General features: G+C 37.8%; 1 protein-coding gene across 2 annotated transcripts in view; it reads left to right on the top strand.

Annotated features, from left to right (window-relative positions):
• GAREM1 (GRB2 associated regulator of MAPK1 subtype 1) overlaps positions 1 to 23,426 on the top strand; it is a 207,439-nt gene that overhangs the window by 158,365 nt on the left and 25,648 nt on the right. For both annotated transcript variants that reach the window (XM_060119323.1, XM_060119322.1), the window contains exon 4: positions 21,521 to 22,693. In XM_060119323.1, coding sequence (XP_059975306.1) covers positions 21,521 to 22,693 — 1,173 coding nt within the window. The remainder of the gene's footprint in view (positions 1 to 21,520; positions 22,694 to 23,426) is intronic.

Genomic DNA, 23,426 nt, shown 5'->3' with positions numbered 1-23,426 from the left:
CATTTTGTCCATTTCCTCCAATCCCTCCTAAGCTGATGGCATTCGATGTTTTTAGAACAGCAGTCACCTGCCTCATTCACCACTTTTTCCCTCTGTTAATAACATCCAGTTTTTGGTTTCCATGGTAAGAATTTTTTTTGTTGTTTACCTGCTTTCCTACCTATTTGTTTTTAACTATAATAGGTATTTTCTCAATTACCTCTTTTAGTTTTTTCATCAGCTATCTATCTCTGTTCTCATGTTTACTTTCAAAGTCAGAAGATGTCTTAGTTCTGAATTGGTCATTCCAACCGAAGGCTCAGTCCTCTACCCTTTAATAAGAAAAATAGCTGCACCAACCGTTTTCAGTCCGACTTCTTTCTTTAAACAAGTTGCCGTTATCTAAAGAGCATGTCAGACTGTGTATCGTAGCTCAGGCTCTGGATTCAGAGTTGAGGTCAGACACCAGCTCCAGGCATTGACTGTGACCTTGGGCAGGTCATATGACCCCAGGTGTCTTCACCTGCAAAATGGACAAAATGCGAGTGATACTACCCACATCATAGATTTGTCATGAGAGTTAAATGAAGCAATGCATTCATATGCTTTGCAAGTGTCTCATGTAGGGGCTAGCTAACTACAATCTTGGGGGAAGGCACCTGTCTTGCAAATAAAGGTTTATTGGAACACAGCCATCCCCCTACACTTAGTGTTGTCTGTGGCTGCTTTCATGATACAACGGCAGAGTCTGGTAGTTGCAAAAGAGACCATATGGCCCACAAGCCTGAAATTATTACTCTGTGGCCCTGTAAGAAGAGGTTTGTCAACCCCTGATTCAAAACATAAAATCCTACTAAATGAAGTTTCACATTTAAAAAAAATTTCCCAGCACAGTTGATTTCACTTACTCTTTATTTAGTACTTTATACTCTGTGACTGAATACTAGAACAGAGTATATATGTGTTGTTGTTTCAGAACACCTTTTTACCTCAAATACTTTTTTGGAGACTTATTATGCCAGTACCCAGTGAATTATTTTACATGTCTTCCAGCCTCTCAAACCCAGCCCAGTAATGATGAGAATACACACGTGTATTTTCTGCCATCGAACTAATGACTAACAAATTAAGTCTTGATGTAAGTCTGTCTTTCCTGTGACATTTGCGGAGAGAGCGGGAAGAAAGGGCAGCCTTGGATTTGGCACTGGGTAGCTTGCAGCTCTCGTAAAGTGGGGAGGAGGCTTCCTGCCTTCAGTGCCCTCAGGCACAAGCTTTCTCCATTAAAATGACTGCTCCCCAGTCCTAGGGAGCCCAAATGCGCTAATCTGGATGCTATAACGTTGCTATTTTTGTTCCAGTTAGTGAGGTCCAAGCTTTCAGCTGTTCCAGCATAGATTTCCCCGGAGGCAGAATAACAAGTTTGCATTGTCTCAGCTGGGGAAAGTGCCCCACTCAGGAACTGTGAGATCTGGGCCAAATGTGGAATGTAGTCGCCACTTCAGCCCACACAGACCTCGTAAGAACCATTACCCTGTGGCTGGGTCAGAGCTCAGCTGACAGTCCTGTCACCTGCAGATCGGCTCCTGCTAACTGGGTTTGTCACTGGCAGGGGCCGCAGTGTCTCACGGCAAAGCTGCTGGAGTGTATGGCAAAGGATCTCAGAATCAACTTTTTTTAATAGGGAAAAAAAATCGTGTAAGATTCAGAGAACTTGAGTGATAGCTGAGCTTCTCAGTACTGAGAAACGTGACCAAGAATAAAGTGACAAACTGTTACAAATAATCCAGCAGGACTAGGAAATTTATAGACTCTGAGTTTTGATAATCATCAAATGTTAGACCTGGAAAGGCCCTTACACATTGCCTTGTCCTACGCCTTCTTTTAATAAATAGGAAAACTAAGAAACAGATGTCAGCCAACTTCATTGATACATACAAAACCACAAAACAACTTAGCTGCAAAGCCAGGTCCCCTAATTCAATCCAGTCATCCTTTTACTCCCTCATATTCTGTCTGTGGATTTGAGATAAGGCCCATGATTATGATCAGAAAATCCTTTCACATTGACACGATAGCTTGCACGGTAAATTCATTTTCTTTTTTTTTTTTAATCTAAATAAACATATTCAATAATTATTGCCTAGCCAAATCCTTCCATCTTTCATATTTCTGAAATGCTTATGGTCTGACACACAGGATTTGGCAACTTTCTGAATGTTATATGTGCCGATTTTTAGATCTTACATCATTCCAGAGTATGTTGCCAATATTTCAGAAATAAAATCCTACAAGTTAACTTGATGTTTTCTATCAGCAGTGGTGCAGTTTCTAATTAGATAGCACATGTCAAAATGAACCCCTTCAAAAACGCTACTGTAACATATTAACCCAGAATTTTTTTTAAGTATTAACCAGTATTCACAGAGAAACAAGATGGGTTCTTTCATTGTTGCTTGAAGTAGTGGTAAAGGCACAAGGAAGTAGCCAAAATGCATCATTGAATAAATAAGCAAGAGTTCTAAAGTTTAATATTATTCCTGCGACTTGATGCTGAACTTTGGATTTTTTCCAAGGCTTCTAACTTACTGAGAATCAGCCAGCTTTTCCCCGAAGCTGTAGATTTGAGGCAATCTGTGTGACTTTTATCTTAATATATTCATTCCCCTTTTTAAAGCTGCCATCTGAAAAAGTGCTGAAGAAATAAATATCTTCCCCCTCTGCCAGCCAGTTAGACTGTACTTTGTTTCCATACCTAAGATAGTTAACAAATTAAACATATGTCATGTTACTTCCTTGACTCATTTTAACAGAACACACTAAGACAAGGCCTTGGAGATACATTAGTGGAAAGTGTTTGGACTGCTCTTGATTCTAACTCTTGTCATAATTATTTTACTCTCTGCCGTCTTTCTGATCACATTCGTCTTTTAAAAGGCAAAAACAGCATATGACTAGACTTTATTCCGTCTTTATTCTGGGCCATCCTATGTTCGTCCTGTAGAGTAATACAAAATAGTGGGACTGAGTTCTTTGGTTGTTTTGTTTTATTCTTATACTAAGAGTATAGTTGAGTCGCGGTGGTCACATCATTCCTAGTTTAAAATACCATTCCTGGTTTCTGTCTTGACCATTCAGAAAAGGAATCCTCATGCTGTAAGTTTATAATGATATCAGACAGGTGTTTTATTCCTCTGATTCTTCAAAATGGATAAGGATCATTTGCTCTGGCATTTTCTACCTCTGTGGAGCCTTTAGAATGTGAGTAGTTCTAGGTAGCCAGCTTTTGGGGTAGCTGGGAATTATAACAAAAATCCTGTCTAAAATGACTGTAATTTTCTTTCCGTTTCTTAAAATGTATTGTACTTTCTATCATCCAAAAGAGAAGAACTGGAACAAAATTTAAACTCATCCCCCTCTCCTGATGTGTATGGCTTTTACCTTTATGTGGGGAGACCCTACAACCCTGAGAATTATGTGCTTTATGGTCTCATTTAAATTGTTTGTTTGTTGCCTCTTATGTTTGTTAGAATACCTGCTTTAACAGTCCGTATTTCCAGTGTTGATTTCCACTTCTATTCCACTGTGGGCTGGAAACTGGTAACCAAGCTGGATAGAGTTTTAGTTAGATGGGAGTAAGTATAAGTACCCTTAAGGTCCTTAAAGACTTTTTCATAAGTCCTCATATCACATCTTTTTGGCTGCTCAGAGGCCTCTAGTTCACTACCTTGTTCTTGGCTACATTTCAGAGAGATCAGAAATTACCGATTAGTATGCAGCCTGAATTTTGTCAGATGTAAGAATGAATTTTAAAAATGAAGAGTGAATGAATTTAGAAGTAGCCAGTTTTTATTTGTATTTTCCAGTTTTTAAAAATTTCATCTTTTCCTTACCATGAGTCAGATGTCATTTATTTTCAAGAGTCATTCAGAATGATAAAATTGGATACTATGGTGAGGCTAATTATTTCAGTGTTTGAAGACAGCCCAGTGCTTTTTTCATCATCTGAGGTTTCAAGACCTCCTCTGAAAAACTACCAGTTGGCAAGCCCTCGGCTGCACCGTCACAAATTAAATCATGGCCGTTGTACTTGTCATCCTTGCCCTATTTCCTGTTTAAAAAAATAAAACACTCAGGATTGACATTTATCTTAACTCTTCATGCCCTTTCTTTCTCATTTTCTGCCATTTTCCCAAAAGAAAGAGTTACAAAAATCGAAGTTCGGGGGGAAATGATCTAATATTAATCAAATATTGTCTATTTAACCAAGTATCAATCATATCAATCCTGATTTTTTTATTTCAAGAGTTGAGATTTTAACCTCTGTTACATGTTTCATCTTTAAAACAACTATTCTTAGGGAACAGGTTGCCAGTCACCAGGGACAGAGAGAAACAGAAGAGGTGGGGAGAGAGAGTATGTGTGTGTGTGTAAAATTTTATGTCAGTGTTTTTAAATGTTGCTTGACCTTGGGGTATTCTGAATGGTATTATGAACAGTAAAACCCTGATAGTTTCCTGGATTAGACCTATTAGAGTTGTTTAGATAACACACTTTGAATGACTTCCTCTCAGGAAATATTGAAACTGGAAATGTTAACCAGGCACGCATACCCAAGCACTTAGACAGAACGCATTGTTTCTTTTGCTATTAAAAAATTTTTAAAGGAAAGAAATTATGCAAATAAATCACATCTGTAGAAACCAGAGGAGACTGTTTGGCTCAACTGTCAAAGGAAGAACACTTATTTATGAGCTTCTTCCTCTGTCACTGACGGTGACCGCAAGATTCATCGGTACATTAGTCTCCTTATATATGCAGAGCTAATTGTCGGCATGAATGGTGACATCAGAGTTGGAAGCATGGAGCCACAGATTGTACGCACATATGTTATGCATTTTTATGTATGGGAGTAGGAGTAACTTCCTTTAGAAGTACAGACATACACGAAAATGTAGACAAAACTGTTGAGTGCGCCCAGAGAGTGACATTTACTGAAGATAATTTAGATCTGTTTAATCTGTGTGAATCGTGTCTCACAAACTATGTGGACATTCTCTTTCAGATCATTTGGTGTGCAGTACTCACTAGACCTATAATTTCTTCATTCTGGAAGGTGTATGTTTATAAAAGTAAATAAGGAAAAATAGAATAAGCACCAATTTAAAGAAGCTAGAAAGAGACATTTCTTCTTGTTATTCCTTCATGTTTGAGAAGCATTGTTGGCTCCCTGTATGTTCACTGGAAACAGTTTGTTGTATGAGTGAACATGTGTGTGTTTCCTCAAATCTCATGAGAACCCTTTCTCAACATCCTTGTCTCCATTCTGATCCAAATGGATGAACTGCCAACTTTTTTTATAAAGTTCCAATAAAAAGGAAGTATAGCAATGCATCTGAGCATTTTGGAGACCAGTTTATCCTAAAACAGTATATTCTGAATCATTTCAATATGTTCACTTCCTTTGAGATATAACTGTAATGATATTTCAGTCCCTACTCTGACATTAAGTTTTATTCTGGGATAACACATTCAATAAAAACTTGAGCAATTCTTTAGTACGAAGGAAGGATAATGCTTAAAGGTAGCAGTTTGGGCTTGAAAACAGTAGTGCATGAAAATAGAAAATAACATGAAAATACAGAGATGTGAAAGGTAATGTGAAGCAGAATTATAAGAATTAAAACTTTTTAAGAATTACTGTTAATAAAAGTAATAACAATAATGGTCTCCCCTTATTGGGGGCTTAGCACTATGGGAAGTTGTTTACCTACATTGGTTAAGCTTGAGATGTAGCTGATGGTGTTCTCATTTTACAGATGAGGAAACTGAGGTTAAAAAAGGTAAAACACTTCATCTGAGGTCACCTAATAGTAAACAAGATTCAAACTCAGCTTGTAGTTTAGTTATTAGTATTGTACCAATTAATTTCCAAAGAACATGGTTCTTTTTATTCATCTATACCAGGGGTCAGCAACCTTTTTCTGTAAAGGCACACAAAGAGTAACTAGGTTAGAGTTTGCAGGCCATACAGTCCCTGTTGCAGCTACTCAACATTGCCAGTGGAGAGTGAAAGCAGGCACAGACCGTGCAGAAACAAATGGGCATAGCAGTGTCCTAATAAAAGTTTATTTACAAAGTCAGGTGGTGGGCCAGAATTGGACTGTGGGCAGTAGTTTGCTGACCTCTGATCTGTGTTATTATAAACTTAACTAGATGCCAGCTGGAAGTAAAAGGGATAAACCAAAAATTAAAATTAATAGCCAGTGAATCTTCCTAAGGACCCTTGGTGACCAAAGTCAGGAGAATAAAATAACTGAAACCTTGAAGCTACAGGTCCTGTAGGAAAAGACAGTCAGCTTTCATACATGCCAAGTACTGTCATATATAAATGATATACTAGCTTAAAAGAAAACCCTCTTCTATATTCTTCAAAACTGTCAAGGTCATAAAAAACGAGGCAAGATAAAGAAACTCACAGGACAGAGGACTAGATGCAATGTGGTATCCTGGTTTGGTCCAGGAACAGAAAAAGGACATTCATGGAAAAATTTAGTGAAATCCAAATAAAGCTTATAATGAGGTTAATAGATTGTACCAATGTTCATTTCTTAGCTTTGATAATGTGCCATGGTTTTGTAAGATGTTAACAGGAGAAGCTAGGTGAAGGGTATATACAGGAATGCTCTGTACTGCCTTTGCAACTTTTCTACAAATCTGAAATTATTCCAAATAAAAAGTTAAATTTTATTTATTTATTATTAATTAATTGATTTAAATTCCTAAACTTACTCCAATATAGAAGTCCTGGTGAATGCTGAGTCTGAAAATAAACACAGCTAAGTTGAGGACTTGTTAAAAAATAATAGTAATAACACTTATCTGAGTCTGCTGAAATGGATTTTAAACCTTAGGAGCCTGAACTGCTGCTAAAACAGTATTGTGCTGCCATTTAGGTACTGATAATGCCTCCTTCAGAGGGATTCCCTTCACTCCAGAGACAACAGAACTGTTCGTTTTATACAGCACTAATGTTGATCGAAAGCTCCTTTTCCCAAAGGTTAAAATTATATAGAGATGACCCAGAATGGGTAAGAAATTATTTACAAGGATTCTTACTACCTAGTTTTCTAAAGACATAATGATTCCTACTCAGTAAGCAATATGAACAATGTCAGTCACTTGACCCAAGATGCTTTTTTATTAACATAAAGGAAAAAATACATCTCAGGCTTAATGTACGCCTGATACTAAAATGTGATAAAGATAACATAATAATAAAACTGTAGGCTGTTAATAAAAATAATAAAACTGTGACTAAGATACCTCAATCACAGATCAAATGCTATCAAGGAGAATCATGCAGTATATTTTTTAAGTGCAACATGATCACATAGAGATTTTTTCGGGCATGTAGTGTTGTTTTACTATTTGGGAATCTACTATTAAAATATAAAATACATATATCAAAATGAAAAATAAACATATGACTATCTTATTGGATACAGAAACAGCATTTGGTAAAAAAAATTAATCTCATTGTAGAAACTTTTAGAAAACTAGAATTGGAAAGACACATCACTCATAAGATTTTCTAAAATATCCATTTCAAACCAACAAATTTCTCGTAGTTGATATTAAAACACAGATAATATTCACATTAAAATGTGAAACAACACTCTTTCCACCACCACTCTATTGTGGGGAGAAAGGATGAAAACTTTAAAAATGAAAACAAATTTTTCGACTGCATAAGATATAATTACCTAGGAATCCCAAGAGAATCAACTGGGAAAAACTATTACAATAAGATTACTGGACACACAGAATAGCAGCAAAGTATATTCAACAAGATAGTAAACAGTAATGTTCAGGAATTGATAACAAAGGCAAATTTAAATACTAATAAGGGAAATAAAAGATATGAATACATGGTGAGAGTTTTCATGTGCCTATTTGGAAATACTAATATAATGATGTTACTTCTTGTGAAAATACCATGTAGATGTACTTCCAGTAAAATTACCAATGCAAACCATGGACAGGATGATTCTAAAGTTCATCTGGAAAAATAGGCAAAAATATCTAAAATTTCCTATTGTCATGTTTTCTTTTAAGTTTTTATTTTTAAATAATTACAATCTTAAAGAATTGTTGCAAGAATAATATAAGATCTCCCTAACCACTTTAGATTCACCAACTTAACATTTTGCACATTTGTTTTATCATCCTCTCCTCCTGCATGTGCATATACGTACATATGTATAACTTATTTATGTTTTTCTGAACCATTCAAGAGTGAATTGCATACATTATGCCCTTTGCCTGTTAATAATCAGTGTATATTTCCTAAGAATAAGGATATTTTCTTATGTAACCACAGTATGTTGATAACAATACTTTTATTTACAGTCTGTATTCTAACTTTGCCAAGTGTCCCAATGTCATACTTTATAATATTTTTGTTTCTTCCAGTACAGAATCCATTCCAGAATCACGTATGGCATTTACTTTTCATTTCTCTTTATTTCACTTTAATCTGGAACAGTACTGCAACCTTTCTTTGTCTTTCATCACATGGATGTTTTTCAAGAATACACACCAGATATTTTATAGAATATTTCTCAGTTTGGGTTTTTCTGATATTTCCTCATGATTAGATTCTAGTAATGAATGCGCTTTTAAGGTGGAATGTTATGTGATTGAGGTCCTGAACTTCTCAGGGGATCACATCCAGAGGTACGTGACGTGAACATGCTTCTCTTTGGTAATATTAAGTTTTATCACTTGGTCAAGATGTGTCCAGTTTCTACCCTCTACAATTACTTTTCCTCCCCTGGTAATTAATTAGCTTCTGGGGATGACATTTTAAGACCTTGCACATTATCTATTACCTTAATCAAACTTCTATAAATTCAGTATTAATTAATGATTCTAGTGTATAATCTTTACTGTAATAGATGATACAAAATTATGATTTTTTTCAATTCCACCACTTCTTTACATTTGTCAGCTTTTCCCCCATTCATTTTTTTCATTCATTCATCTTTTTGTTAACAATATGGACTTAGACGTTCCTGTTTTATTCAATAGATTATAACTCATTACAGTCTTCATTTACTGTGGTACTCAAATTGTCCCAGATTTAGCCAGTGGGGGCTAGTTCAGGCTGGCTCCTGTGTCTTTTTGACATGATCCCATCATCTTATGAGCAATTCTTTACTTTCTGGCACAACAGAATGTTCCAAGCTAATCTTGTATCTTTCCTGCCCTAGCCCTGGAATCAGTCATTTGTCCCAGGAACCCTAGTTCCTTTTAATGGGGAATGGGTTGGGCACTAAGTATACTTGGTGATAGTTGGAATCTTTGCTTCTAGTCCCTTGGAAAGAACAAAGCTAAGTAGTATGTGTGTGTGTGGTTTCCTCAAATTATGAGTTGGTACTAATACCTCCAATTCCAATCCAACCCTGTGGAGTTCTTGCTTGCTTTTCCCAATTCCATACTTCTGTCTCCCCTGCCACAGTGAAAACTCTGGCTCCCAAAATATCGACACATTTACTCATTTGTTCAGTCCTACAATACACATTGTTTGAGAATCACTGTACCTATACCCCTATACAAAACAAATCTACTAAAAAGAACACAATCTTGGTTGGTCTTTTCTTTTCCCTACTGGTAGTATATAGTCAGTGTTCCAAAGTTACTTGGATTATTTCTCTGTCCCCAGGGCTGTTAGTTTATTCATTTGAAATACAGTTGGGTTCATCTGTTTCCATTTGCATTCAGCTTTTTTTTTTAAATTTCTTGTTAACTTTTATTTTACTTTTTGAATATATAGACCATTAGCATACTTCCTAAAAGACAAAACTCTATAGCAAGGTTTACTCACAGAGGTGTCACTCTCCCCCATGTCTCTTCCTCCCTCCCCTCCCTCCTGTAAGTGACCAATTTCATTGTTTTCTGGTTTATTTTTCTTGTGTTCCTTAAAAAAAAATAAGCAGAAATATATATACACACACACACAAACACACAAACTTTTCCTTCTTTCTTAAATAAAAAGGCAATATACCATATAAATTTTCACGTGCTTTGCTTTTTTTTAAATTTAATATATCCTGGAATTTATTTCATACCAATTCACTGAACTAACAGTACTCATTCATTTTCATATAATATCATTTCGTGTGTGTACCATAGTTTATTTAATCAGTTGTCGATGTTTGGGCATTGAAATAGGTTCCAGTATTTTACAAATACAAATGATGCTACAACGAATAACCTTGTACATGGGTATTTTCATACGGTTGGAGAAATGTCTTCAGGGTAATTTCCTAAGAGTAGCATTGCTGGGTGGAGGGATAAATGCATGAATAGTTTGGTTAGATATTGCCAAATTCCCGGCCACTGGGCTTGTACTATTTGCATTTCCACCAGCTATGAACAAGAGTGCCTGTTTCCCCATAGCTTTACCAACTGAGGGCAGTGTCAAGCTTTTGAATATTTATCAGTGTTCTAGGTGAGAAATGGTATCTCAGTGTAATTATAGTTTACATTTCTGTTAGTATAAGAAAAGTTGAACATCTTTTCATAGATGCATCTTTTTAGTAGATTGATTTTTCATGGCTTTTCTGTTTTTCTGGAGGTTTGGGGGTCTTTTTTAAAAACTACTTATGTATTAGGGATGTTAGCTCTTTTTCTGTCATATACACTGGAAATATTTTCTGTCAGTCTGTTATTTGACTTTTGACTTTGCTTCTCTTGTTTCTTTCCATCTAAAAACTTTGAGTCAGAATAACCACAAGTGAGAGCTTTTGTTATCAGATCTCGAAATGTATGATAAAGATACAGGAATTAAAACAGTATTGTTATGATAGGAAAATAGGCAGAAAGGTCATAAGGATAAAATGGCCCCTAAATAAATACTAATATATGTATACATTTGAGTGTATGTGTTTTATAAATTTAATATATAATAAAAAATCAGTGATGAAAGGGATGGTTATTTGGAAATGTACTGGACACTCAGTTAACTATTTAAAAAACTGAAGTTAGATCCCTACCTTAAATAATCCACCAAAAAAATTAAATAAGTTAAATATTTAATAAATGAAACCATCAAAATGCCGGAAGAAAATATTGGTTAATGATATCAACATTTCTCAACCTGAACACCAGTGAAAATTGGACTGGATAAATCTTTGCTGTAGGACTGTCCTGTGCCTTGTAGCATGTTTAGCACCATTCTTTGTTTGTACCCACTAGGTGTAAGCACCCTCCCAGTCATGGCCATCAAAAATGTCTCAAGACACTGTCAGATATCCCCTGGGTGGTGGCCGGGGGGTGCAAAACCACTCCTAGATCAGAACCTTGATCTATATCTTCTCAACAGGTAGACACATAACACCCAAGAATGAAATCACAAAGGAAATGTTTGAAAATGCTGCATAGAAAAAAACTTTAATACTTAAAGAAGGCATAACATTGAAATTCAAGCAACAAATTGGAAAATGTATAGCATAAGTGACATTCACATTGCATAAATAGTAATAAGATAGCCATCACAACAGAAAAATGGGTGAGGGACACAAGTAGACAATTCACAGAGGAAAAACTCTAATAGCTTGATAAATAAATACCAAAAAATATTCACAATACTATTATTCAAGCATATTCAACATAAAACATAAATAAATGCAGGATACATGCTTTACTTTTAATATTGGTAAACATTAAATTTATTCAGCATGGGTATGGGGAAACGTAACTTCATCGAGTAGAAATATGTCTATGTATAACATTGATGAAGTACAATGGGTAACACATATTAGACCTTTCACATGTATACACAGCTTTGTCCATGCAATTCTACTTCTGAGACTTTATCCTAAGGAAATAATTGAAGTGTAAAAACGTTTGCTGCAGTACTATTTTATACTTGCTAAAAATTGGGAAATCCCATCTGTCTAACAATAAGGAATTGGTCAAATGAATTAAGGCATATCCATATATAATGGAATATGTTAGGTTAGTATTACAATTGATGGAGTATATGCACAGGAAAATGGATAAATTACAGTGAGAAGCAGAGCAAGAAAACTGTGTATTTATATATCTCTGAGATAGACTGATACACTCATTTCTTTTTTTCTTTTTTTAAAATTTCATTCTTTTTAATTGCTGAGTAGTATTCCAATGTATATATGTACCACATCTTCTTTATCTGTTCATCTGTCAATGGACATTTAAGTTGCTTCTGTGTCCTGCCTATTGTAAATAGCACTGCGGTGAACATTGGGATGCAGGTATCCTTTCAAACCATGATTTCCTCTGGATGTATGCCCAGGAGTGGGATTGGTGGATCATATGGTAGCTCTATTTTTAGTTTCTTAAGGAACCTCCATACTGTTCTCCATAGTGGCTGCACCAGTTTACATTCCCACCAATGGTGCAGGAGGGTTCCCTTTTCTCCACACCCTCTCCAGCATTTATTGTTTGTAGACTTTTTGACGATGGCCATTCTGAGTGGTGTGAGATGATACCTCATTGTAGTTTTGATTAACATTTCTCTAATAATTAGCGATGTTGAGCGTCTTTTCATGTGCCTCTTGGCCATCTATATATAGCTTCTTTGGAGAAATGTCTATGTCTTCTGCCCATTTTTTGTTTCGGTTGTTTTGGGGTTTTTTTTATGTCAAGCCGCATGAGCTGTTTGTAAAATTTGGAGACTAATCCCTTGTCGCTCGCATGTTTGCAAATATTTTCTCCCATTCTGTGGGTTGTTTTCTCATTTTGTTTATGGTTTCCTTTGCTGTGCAAAAGCTTTTGCGTTTAATTAGGCCCCAGTTGTTTTTTTTTTTTTTTTTTTCTTTTTGCGGTATGCGGGCCTCTCACTGTTGTGGCCTCTCCCGTTGCGGAGCACAGGCTCCGGATGCGCAGGCCCAGCGGCCATGGCTCACGGGCCCAGCCGCTCCGCGGCATATGGGATCCTCCCAGACCGGGGCACGAACCCGTATCCCCTGCATCGGCAGGCGGACTCTTAACCACTGCGCCACCAGGGAGGCCCCAGTTGTTTATTTTTGTTTTTATTTCCAGTACTCTAGGAGGCGGATCATAAAAGATATTGCTGAGATTTATGTCAAAGAGTGTTTGGCCTATGTTTTCCTCTAAGAGTTTTGTAGTATCCGGTCTTACATTTAGGCCTTTAACCATTTTGAGCTTATTTTTGTGTATGTTGTTAAAGGATGTTCTAATTTCATTTTTTTACATGTAGCTGTCCAATTTTCCCAGCACCATTTATTAAAGAGACCATCTTTCCTCCATTGTATAGCCTTGCTTTCTTTGTCATAGATTAATTGACCATAGGTACATGGGTTTATTTCTGTGCTTTCCACCCTGTTCCATTAATCTATATTTCTATTTTTGTGCCAGTACGGTACTGTTTTGGTAACTGTAGCTTTGTAGTATACACTGAAGTCAGGGAGCCTGATTCTTCCAGCTCCATTTTTCTGTCCCAAGATTGCTTTGGCTATCTGGGGTATTTTGTGTCTCCATACAAATTTTCAGATTTTTTTGTTTCAGTTCTGTGAAAAATGCCACTGGTAAATTGATTGGGATTGCATTGAATCTGTAGATTGCCTTGGGTGGTATGGCCATTTTAACAATATTGATTCTTCCAATCCAAGAACATGGTATATCTTTCCAACTGCTTGTATCATCTTCACTTTCTTTCATCAGTGTCTTACAGCTTCAGAGTACAGGTCTTTTGCCTTCTTAGATAGGGTTATTCCTAGGTATTTTATTCTTTTTGCTACAATGGTAAATGGGATTGTTTCTTTAATTTCTTTTTCTGATCTTTTGTTGTTAGTGCATAGAAATGCAACAGATTTATGAGTATTAATTTTGTATCCTGTAACTTTACCTAATTCACTAATGAGCTCTATTAGTTTTCTGGTAGCATCTTTAGGATTTTTTATGTATAGTATCATGTCATCTGCAAACACTGACAGTATTCCTTCTTTTCCAATTTGGATTCCTTTTATTTTTTTTTCCTTCTCTGATTGCCATAGCTAGGGACTTCCAAAGCTATGTTGAATAAAAGTGGAAGAGTGGACATCCTTGTCTTGTTCCTGATCTTTTCCCCATTGAGTATGATGCTAGCTCTAGGTTTATCATATATGGCCTTTATTATGTTGAGGTATGTTCCCTCTGTACCCAGTTTCTGGAGAGTTTTGATCATAAATGGGTGTTGAATTTTGTCAAAAGCTTTTCCTGCATCTATTGAGATGATCACATGGGTTTGGGGGGGGGTTGAATTTTATTTATTTATTTTTTATACAGCAGGTTCTTATTAGTCATCCATTTTATACCCATCAGTATATACATGTAAATCCCAGTCTCCCAATTCATCACACCACCACCACCACCACCCCCGCTGCTTTCCCCCCTTGGTGTCCATACGTTTGCTGTCTACATCTGTGTCTGTGTTTCTGCCCTGCAAACCAGTTCATCTGTACCATTTTTCTAGGTTCCACATATATGCATTAATATACAATATTTGTTTTTTCCTTTCTGACTGACTTCACTCTGTATGACAGTCTCTAGATTCATCCACGTCTCTACAAATGACCCAATTTCATTCCTTTTTATGGCTGAGTAATACTCCATTGTATATATGTACCACATCTATTTTATCCGTTCGTCTGTCGATGGGCATTTAGGTTGCTTCCATGACCTGGCTATTGTAAATAGCGCACAAATGAACATTGGGGTGCATGTGTCTTTTTGAATTATGGTTTTCTCTGGGTATATGCCCAATAGTGCGATTGCTGGGTCATATGGTAATTCTATTTTTAGTTTTGTAAGGAACCTCCATACTGTTCTCCACAGTGGCTGTATCAATTTACATTGCCACCAACGGTGCAAGAGGGTTCCCCTTTCTCCACACCCTCTCCAGCATTTGTTGTTTGTAGATTTTCTGATGATGCCCATTCTAACTGGTGTGAGGTGATACCTCATTGTAGTTTTGATTTGCATTTCTCTAATAATTAGTGATGCTGAGCAGCTTTTCGTATGCTTCTTGGCCATCTGTATGTCCTCTTTGGAGAAGTGTCTATGTAGGTCTTATGCCCATTTTTTGATTGGGTTGTTTTTTTAATATTGAGCTGCATGAGCTGTTTATATATTTTGGAGATTAATCCTTTGTTGACTCATTTGCAAATGTTTTCGCCCATTCTGAGGGTTGTCTTTTCATCTTGTTTGTAGTTTCCTTTGCTTTGCAAAAGCTTTGAAGTTTCATTAGGTCCCATTTGTTTATTTTTGTTTTTATTTCCATTACTCTAGTAGGTGGATCAAAAAGGATCTTGCTGTGATTTATGTCAAAGAGTGTTCTTCCTATGTTTTCCTCTAAGAGTTTTATAGTGTCTGGTCTTACATTTAGGTCTCTAATCCATTTTGAGTTTATTTTTGTGTAGAGAGTGTTCTAATTTCATTCTTTTACATGTAGCTGTCCAGTTTTCCCAGCACCACTTATTGAAGAGATTGTCTTTTCTCCATTGTATATCCTTCTCTCCTTTGTCATAGATTAGTTGACCATAGGTGCGTGGGTTTATCTCTGGGCTTTCTATCCTGTTCCATTGATCTATATTTCTGTTTTTGTGCCAGTACCATATTGTCCAGATTAGTGTAGCTTTGTAGTATAGTCTGAAGTAAGGGAGTCTGATTCCTCCAGCTCCGGTTTTCTCCCTCAAGACTGCTTTGGCTATTCGGGGTCTTTTGGGTCTCCATACAAATTTTAAGATTTTTTGTTCTAGTTCTGTAAAAAATGCCATTGGTAATTTGGTAGGGATTGCATTGAATCTGTAGATTCCTTTGGATAGTATAGTCATTTTCACAATGTTGATTCTTCCAGTCCAACAACATGGTATATCTCTCCATCTGTTGGTATCATCTTTAATTTCTTTCACAGTGTCTTATAGTTCTGTGCATACAGGTCTTTTGTCTCCCTAGGTAGGTTTATTCCTAGGTATTTATTCTTTTTCTTGCAGTGGTAAATGGGACTGTTTCCTTAATTTCTCTTTCAGATTTTTCATCATTAGTGTATAGGAATGCAAGAGATTTCTGTGCATTAATTTTGTATCCTGCTACTTTACCAAACTCATTGATTAGCTCTAGTAGTTTTCTGGTGGCATCTTTAGGATTCTCTATGTATAGTATCATGTCATCTGCAAACAGTGACCGTTTTACTACTTCTTTTCCAATTTGTATTCCATTTATTTCTTTTTCTTCTCTGATTGCCATGGCTAGGACTTCCAAAACTATGTTGAATAATAGTGGCGAGAGTGGACATCCTTCTCTTGTTTCTGATCTTAGAGGAAATGCTTTCAGTTTTTCACCATTGAGAATGATGTTCGCTGTGGGTTTGTCGTATCTCGCCTTTATTATGTTGAGGTAGGTTCCCTCTATGCCCACTTTCTGGAGAGTTTTTATCATAAATGGGTGTTGAATTTTGTCAAAAGCTTTTTCTGCATCTGTTGAGATGATCATATGGTTTTCCTCCTTCAATTTGTTAATATGGTGTACCACATTGATTGATTTGTGTATATTGAAGAATCCTTGCATCCTGGGATAAACCCTACTTGATGATGGTGTATGATCCTTTTAATGTGTTGTTGGATTCTGTTTGCTAGTATTTTGTTGAGGATTTTTGCATCTACATTCATCAGTGATATTGGTCTGTAATTTTCCTGTTTTGTAGTATCTTTGTCTGGTTTTGGTATCAGGGTGATGGTGGCCTCATAGAATGAGTTAGGGAGTTTTCCTTCCTTTGCAATTTTCTGGAAGAGTTTGAGAAGGACGGGTGTTAGCTCTTCTCTAAATGTTTGATAGAATTCACCTGTGAAGACATCTGGACCAGAAGTTTTGTTTGTTGGAAGATTTTTAATCACAGTTTCAATTTCATTACTTGTGATTGGTCTGTTCATATTTTCTATTTCTTCCTGGTTCAGTCTTGGAAGGTTATACCTTTCTAAGAATTTGTCCATTTCTTCCAAGTTGTCCATTTTATTGGCATAGAGTTGCTTGTAGTAGTCTCTTAGGATGCTTTGTGTTTCTATGGTGTCTGTTGTAACTACTCCTCTTTCATTTGTATTTTATTGATTGAGTCCTCTCCCTCTTTTTCTTGATGAGACTGGCTAATAGTTTATCAACTTTATCTTTTCAAAGAACCAGCTTTTAGTTTTATTGACCTTTGCTACTGTTTTCTTCATTTCTATTTCATTTATTTCTGCTCTGATCTTTATGATTTCTTTCCTTCTGCTAACTTTGGGTTTTGTTTGTTTATCTTTCTCTAGTTCTTTAGGTGTAAGATTAGATTGTTTATTTGAGATTTTTCTTGTTCCTTGATGTAGGCTTTTACTGCTATAAACTTCCCTCTTAGAACTTCTTTTGCTGCATCCCATAGGTTTTGGATCGTCATGTTTTCATTGTCATTTATCCATAGGTATTTTTTGATTTCCTCTTTGACTTCTTCAGTGATCTCTTGGTCATTTAGTAACATACTGTTTCGCCTCCATATGTTTGTGTTTTTTACATTTTTTCCCAGTAATTGATTTCTAATCTCATAGCATTGTGGTCAGAAAAGATGCTTGATATGATTTCAATTTTCTTAAATTTACTGAGGCTTGATTTGTGACCCAAGATGTGATCTATCCTGGAGAATGTTCCATGTGCACTTGAGAAGAATTTTTATTCTGCTGCTTTTGGATGGAATGCTTTATAAATATCAGTTAAGTCCAACTAGTCTAATGTGTCATTTAAGGCCTGTGTTTCCTTATTGATCTTCTGTCTGGATGATCTGTCCATTGGTGAAAGTGGGGTGTTAAAGTCCTCCACTATGTATTACTGTCGATTACTCCTTTTATGGCTGTTAATATTTGCCTTATATATTGAGGTGCTCCTATGTTGGGTGCATATATATTTACAGTTGTTATATCTTCTTGGATTGATTCCCTTGATCATTATGTAGTGTCCTCCTTTGTCTCTTATAAGTCTTTATGTTAAAGTCTGTTTTGTCTGATATGAGTATTGCTACTCCAGCTTGCTTTTGATTTCCATTTGTGTGGAATACCTTTTTCCATTCCATCACTTTTCAGTCTGTGTGTGTCCCTAGATCTGAAGTGGGTCTCTTGTATACACCATATATACGGGTCTTGTTTTTGTATCCATTTAGCCAGTCTGTGTCTTTTGGTTGGAGCATTTAATCCATTTACATTTAATGTAATTATCGATATGTATGTTCTTATTGCCATTTTGTTCATTGTTTTTTATTTGTTTTTATAGGTGTTTTTTCTTCCCTTTCTCTTTTGTTCTCTTGTGATTTTACGACTAACTTTAGTGTTGTTTTTGAATTCCTTATTCTTTTTTGTGTGTGTATCTATTGTAGATTTTTGGTTTGCTGTTACCATGAGGTTTTGTTATAGCTGCCTATATATAAACAAGATTGTTTTAAGTTGCTGGCCTTTTAATTTCAAATGCATTTCTAATATCCTGCATTATGCTCTCCTCATGATTGCTGGGTTTTTTTAAATTATTTATTTATTTATTTATTTGGTTGCTCCGGGTCTTTGTTGCAGCACGTAGGCTCCTTAGTTGCAGCTTACAGGATCCTTAGTTGCAGTTTGCGGGCTTCTTAGCTGCAGCACAAGGGCTCCTTAGTTGTGGCATGCAAACTCTTAGTTGCAGCACGCATGTGGGTCTAGTTCCTCGACCAGAGATCGAACCCGGCCCCCTGCATTGAGAGCATGGAGTCTTATCCACTGCGCCACCAGGGAAGTCCCCCATGATTGCTAGTTTTGATATCATATTTGTGTGTGGATGATTTCCTACCTTTACTTTATGTTTGCCTTTACCATTGAGCTTTTCCATTCATAATTTTCTTATTTGTAGTTGTGGCCTTTTCTGCCTAGAGAAGTTCTTTTAGCTTGTTGCAAAGCTGGTCTGGTGGTGCTGAATTTGAATTCTCTTAGCTTTTTCTTGTCTGTAAAGCTTTTGATTTCTCTGTCAAATCTGAATGAGAGCCTTGCTGGGTAGAGTATTCTTGGTTGTAGGTTCTTCCTTTTCATTATTTTAAATATATCATGCCTCTCCCTTCTGGCCTGCAGAGTTTCTGCTGAGAACTCAGCTGATAACCTTATGGGAGTTCCCTTCTATGTTATTTGTTGCTTTTCCCTTGTTGCTTTTAGTATTTTTTCTTTGTCTTTAATTTTTGTCAGTTTGATTATTGTGTGTCTCGGCATGTTCCTTCTTGGGTTTATCCTGCCTGGGCCTCTCTGCACTTCCTCTACCTGGGTGACTGTTTCCTTTCCCATGTTAGGGAAGTTTTCAGCTATTATCTCTTCAAATATTTTCTCAGGTTTTTTCTCTCTCTCTTCTCCTTCTGGGACCTCTATAATGCGAATATTGGTGCGTTTAATGTTGTCTCAGAGGTCTCTTTGGCTGTCCTCATTTCTTTTCATTTTTTTTTCTTTTTTCTGTTCTGCAGCAGTGTATTCCACCATTCTGTCTTCCAGCTCACTTATCCATTCTTCTGCCTCAGTTATTCTGCTAATGATTCCTTCCAGTGTATTTTTCATTTCAGTTTTTGGGTTATTCATCTCTGTTTGTTTGGTCTTTAGTTCTTCTAGGGCTTTGTTAAACATTTCTTCTGTCTTCTCGATCTGTGCCTCCATTCTTTTTCTGAGATCTTGGATCATCTTTACTATCATTGCTCTAAATTCTTTTTTGGGTAGATTGCCTATCTCCACTTCACTTAGTTATTCTCTGGGGTTTTATCTTGTTCCTTCATCTGGGACATATTCCTCTGCCATCTCATTTTGTCTAATTTTCTATGATTGTGGTTTCCCTTACCACAGGCTGCAGGATTGTAGTTCTTGCTTCTGCTGTCTGCCCCCTGGTGGATGAGACTGTCTAAGAGTCTTGTGCAGGCTTCCTGGTGGGAGGGACTGGCTCCTCCCCACTGGTGGGTGCAGCTGGGTCTTGTCTGTCTGTTGGGCAGGGCTGTGTTAAGGGGCATGTTTAGTGGGCAGCTGTATGCTCAGGAAGACTTTAAGCAGCTTGTCTCTTGATGGATGGGGCTGTGTTCCCACCCTGTTGGTTGTTTGGACTGAGGTGTCCCAGCACTAGAGCCTACAGGCTGTTGAGTGGGTCCAGGTCTTGGTGAGAAAATAGCCACCTCCTCTAGGGTTCACACCAATGAGTGCTCCCCAGAACGACTGCCACCAGTGTCTTTGTCGCCACAGTGAGCCAAAGCTGCCCCCATCTCTGCAGGAGACCCTCCAGTACTAGCAGGTAGATTTGGCCCAGGCTCTTATGAGGTCACTGCTTTTTTTCCTGGGTCCTGGTGCACATGAGACTTTGTGTGCACCCTCCAAGAGTGGAGTCTCTATTTCTCCCAATCCTGTGGAATTCCTGAGATCAAACCCCGATGGCCTTCAAAGCCAGATTCTTTAGGGGCTCCTCCTCCTGTTGCCAGACCCCCAGGCTGGGGAGCCTGATGTGGGGCTCAGAACTTTCACGCCTGTGGGAGAACTTCTGTGGTATAATTATTTTCCAGTTTGTGGGTCACCCACCCAGCAGGTATGGGAATTGATTTTATTGCTGTTGTGCCCCCTCCCCTCATTGTGGCTTCTTCTTTGTCTTTGGATGTAGGATATCTTTTTTGGTAGATTCCAGTGGTTTGTTTTTTTGTCGATGGTTGTTCATCAGTTAGTTGTGATTTTGCTGTTTTTGTAAGGAGAAGTGAGCTCACATCTTCTATTCCACCGTCTTATCTCTGTCTTTCTTTTCTTTCCGTTTATATAAAATTGTTAACAGGTTATCTTTAGTGGTCAGGTTGTGTAGAAATTGTTCATTTTTATATCTGTATTTTCTAATATTTCTTCCAATGAATATGAATAGTTTTCATAATAAACAAAAGAATGGGGAGAAAGAAGACATTTTTTAAATCCTTTGTCCCAATTTTAGAAAATTTAATAAACTTAGCAAATTTTTAAAGGTAAAAAATTAGTAGAACTTTAATAGTTTAAAAAGAATTTTCTACAGTGATATTCATGAAAGCATTTTTATAACTGAAAATGATACAATGATAATATTAATGTCCCAAAATAATTATCCATGTGGTAGAAGACATAGGAAAAAAAACTAGAAGGATGTTTATCAAACCATTAACCATGGCTGTCTCTGCATCAGGTTCGTGGGTGTTATTTTTTGTGTGTGATTTTCTTCTGTATTTTCCAAAATGTTACAAATGAATACAGGGTACCTTCTTCTTCAGGAAAAAAAAAAATGCTTTTAAAAGTCTAAACTAACATCATCTTGTTATTGTTAACCACATAAATATTACAGGAGAAATGGCTTGTCTAAATTTGGTATTAAAATAAAACAGCATTTTCCTTTGTGTATGCATGTGTGTCTTAATAGTGTGTTCGCTACTTCTCTGCATGAATAAACTAAAGACAACTACCCTAAAACTTGATTTATCCTATTGTAGGTTGCTTCAGGTGAATGCAATGAAGACACCGAAGTTTACAACATCACACTTTGTACGGGGGATGAACTCACTCTAATGGGCCAGGCAGAAATCCTTTATGCAAAGACTTTCAAGGAGAAGTCACGACTCAACACCATCTTCAAAAAGATTGGGAAGCTCAATTCCATCAGCAAGCTGGGAAAAGGCAAAATGCCGTGCCTCATTTGCATGAATCACCGGACCAACGAGAGCATCAGCCTCCCATTCCAGTGCAAGGGCAGGTTCAGCACCCGAAGCCCCCTGGAGCTTCAGATGCAGGAGGGCGAGCACACCATCCGCAACATTGTGGAGAAAACCAGACTTCCCGTGAACGTGACCGTGCCCAGCCCTCCACCAAGGAACCCGTATGACCTCCACTTCATCCGTGAGGGGCACCGCTACAAGTTTGTGAACATCCAGACCAAGACAGTGGTGGTTTGCTGTGTGCTGCGGAACAATAAGATCCTCCCCATGCACTTCCCTTTGCACTTGACTGTCCCCAAGTTTAGCCTCCCAGAACACCTGGTGAAGGGGGAAGTATGGCCTGAAACCCTGGTCCATCACTGGCTGGGTATCTGCCAAGAACAGTTCGACATCGATGAGTATTCACGGGCGGTCCGCGATGTGAAGACCGACTGGAATGAGGACTGTAAGAGCCCCAAGAAGAGCCGGTGCACTGGCCACAACCATGTGCCCAATTCTCTTAGCTACGCTCGCGATGAGCTCACCCAGTCCTTCCACCGGCTCTCCGTCTGTGTGTATGGCAACAATCTCCATGGCAACAGTGAGGTGAACCTCCACGGCTGCAGGGACCTGGGGGGAGAGTGGGCCCCCTTTCCTCATGACATCCTGCCCTATCAGGACTCGGGTGATAGTGGAAGCGACTACCTTTTCCCAGAAGCTAGTGAAGAATCAGTGGGCATCACAGGGAAGTCAGAACTTCCTTATGAAGAGCTGTGGCTGGAAGAAGGCAAGCCCAGCCATCAGCCTCTCACTCGCTCCCTGAGCGAGAAGAGCAGATGTGATCAGTTTCGAGGTTCTGTCCGGTCCAAATGTGCACCTTCTCCCCTTCCTGTCCCCGGAACTCTGGGAGCAGCAATGAAGTCTTCAGAGATTGCCCTACCTCCACCTCCAGTGCCTCCCAAATCTGAAGCCGTAAGTCCTTTCTGCTTTTGGGTGATGTGCCAGTCCTTCTGTCTCTCTGCTCAGTCATCTGCTAATTTATTTTCTTTCTTAAAGAAAACTCCCCAATGGAAGATTATCAGAATGAGCAATTTGCTTAATTTGGAGTGAAATAGAAGTATTTGCTGGATTATTTTTACCATTTGGGAGTTAGTTAGAGTTTTACTCTACATTTGACGAGAAATTCTTGGAGAGTTTTTATTAGGAGAGGTTTAAACATGCTGCCTAGAGAACGGATAACAGCGAGGGGAGAGCAGAAGGCGGAGACCAGATAAGAGGGATGAATATGGTAACAGGTATGAAATGATGACACCCTGAACCACAGCAGTTGGTAGCAGCAGATGGCAGGGAGAAACGAGCTGCTTCGGATCATGTTTCAGAGGTGGAACCAACAGTATTTACTGATTAAATTGGATGTGGGTAGTGAAGGAAAGAGAGAAATCAGGAGAAACTCCTAGATTTGTAGCCTGAGCAGCAGAGTGGATATTAGTGCCACTTACCACTGATGCGGACTGAAGGAGGAGTGGATTTATTTGGGGGAAGGAGAGATCAAGAGACATCAGCATCATTTGTAACTCTCTCCTCGCACTTACATTGAGATCAAAGCATCATGGGGATGCTCACTTACACACCAAGCATACACACACACAGCAGAGCCAGTTGCCAGCCCGGTTTTGCTTACCACCTCAAACATAACTCACTCAGA

The sequence above is a fragment of the Mesoplodon densirostris genome, chromosome 15 (assembly GCF_025265405.1).
Source record: "Mesoplodon densirostris isolate mMesDen1 chromosome 15, mMesDen1 primary haplotype, whole genome shotgun sequence".
NCBI lineage: Eukaryota > Metazoa > Chordata > Mammalia > Artiodactyla > Ziphiidae > Mesoplodon > Mesoplodon densirostris.
Note: the sequence above shows the minus strand (reverse complement) of the source record. Positions and strands in the feature narration are given on the sequence as shown.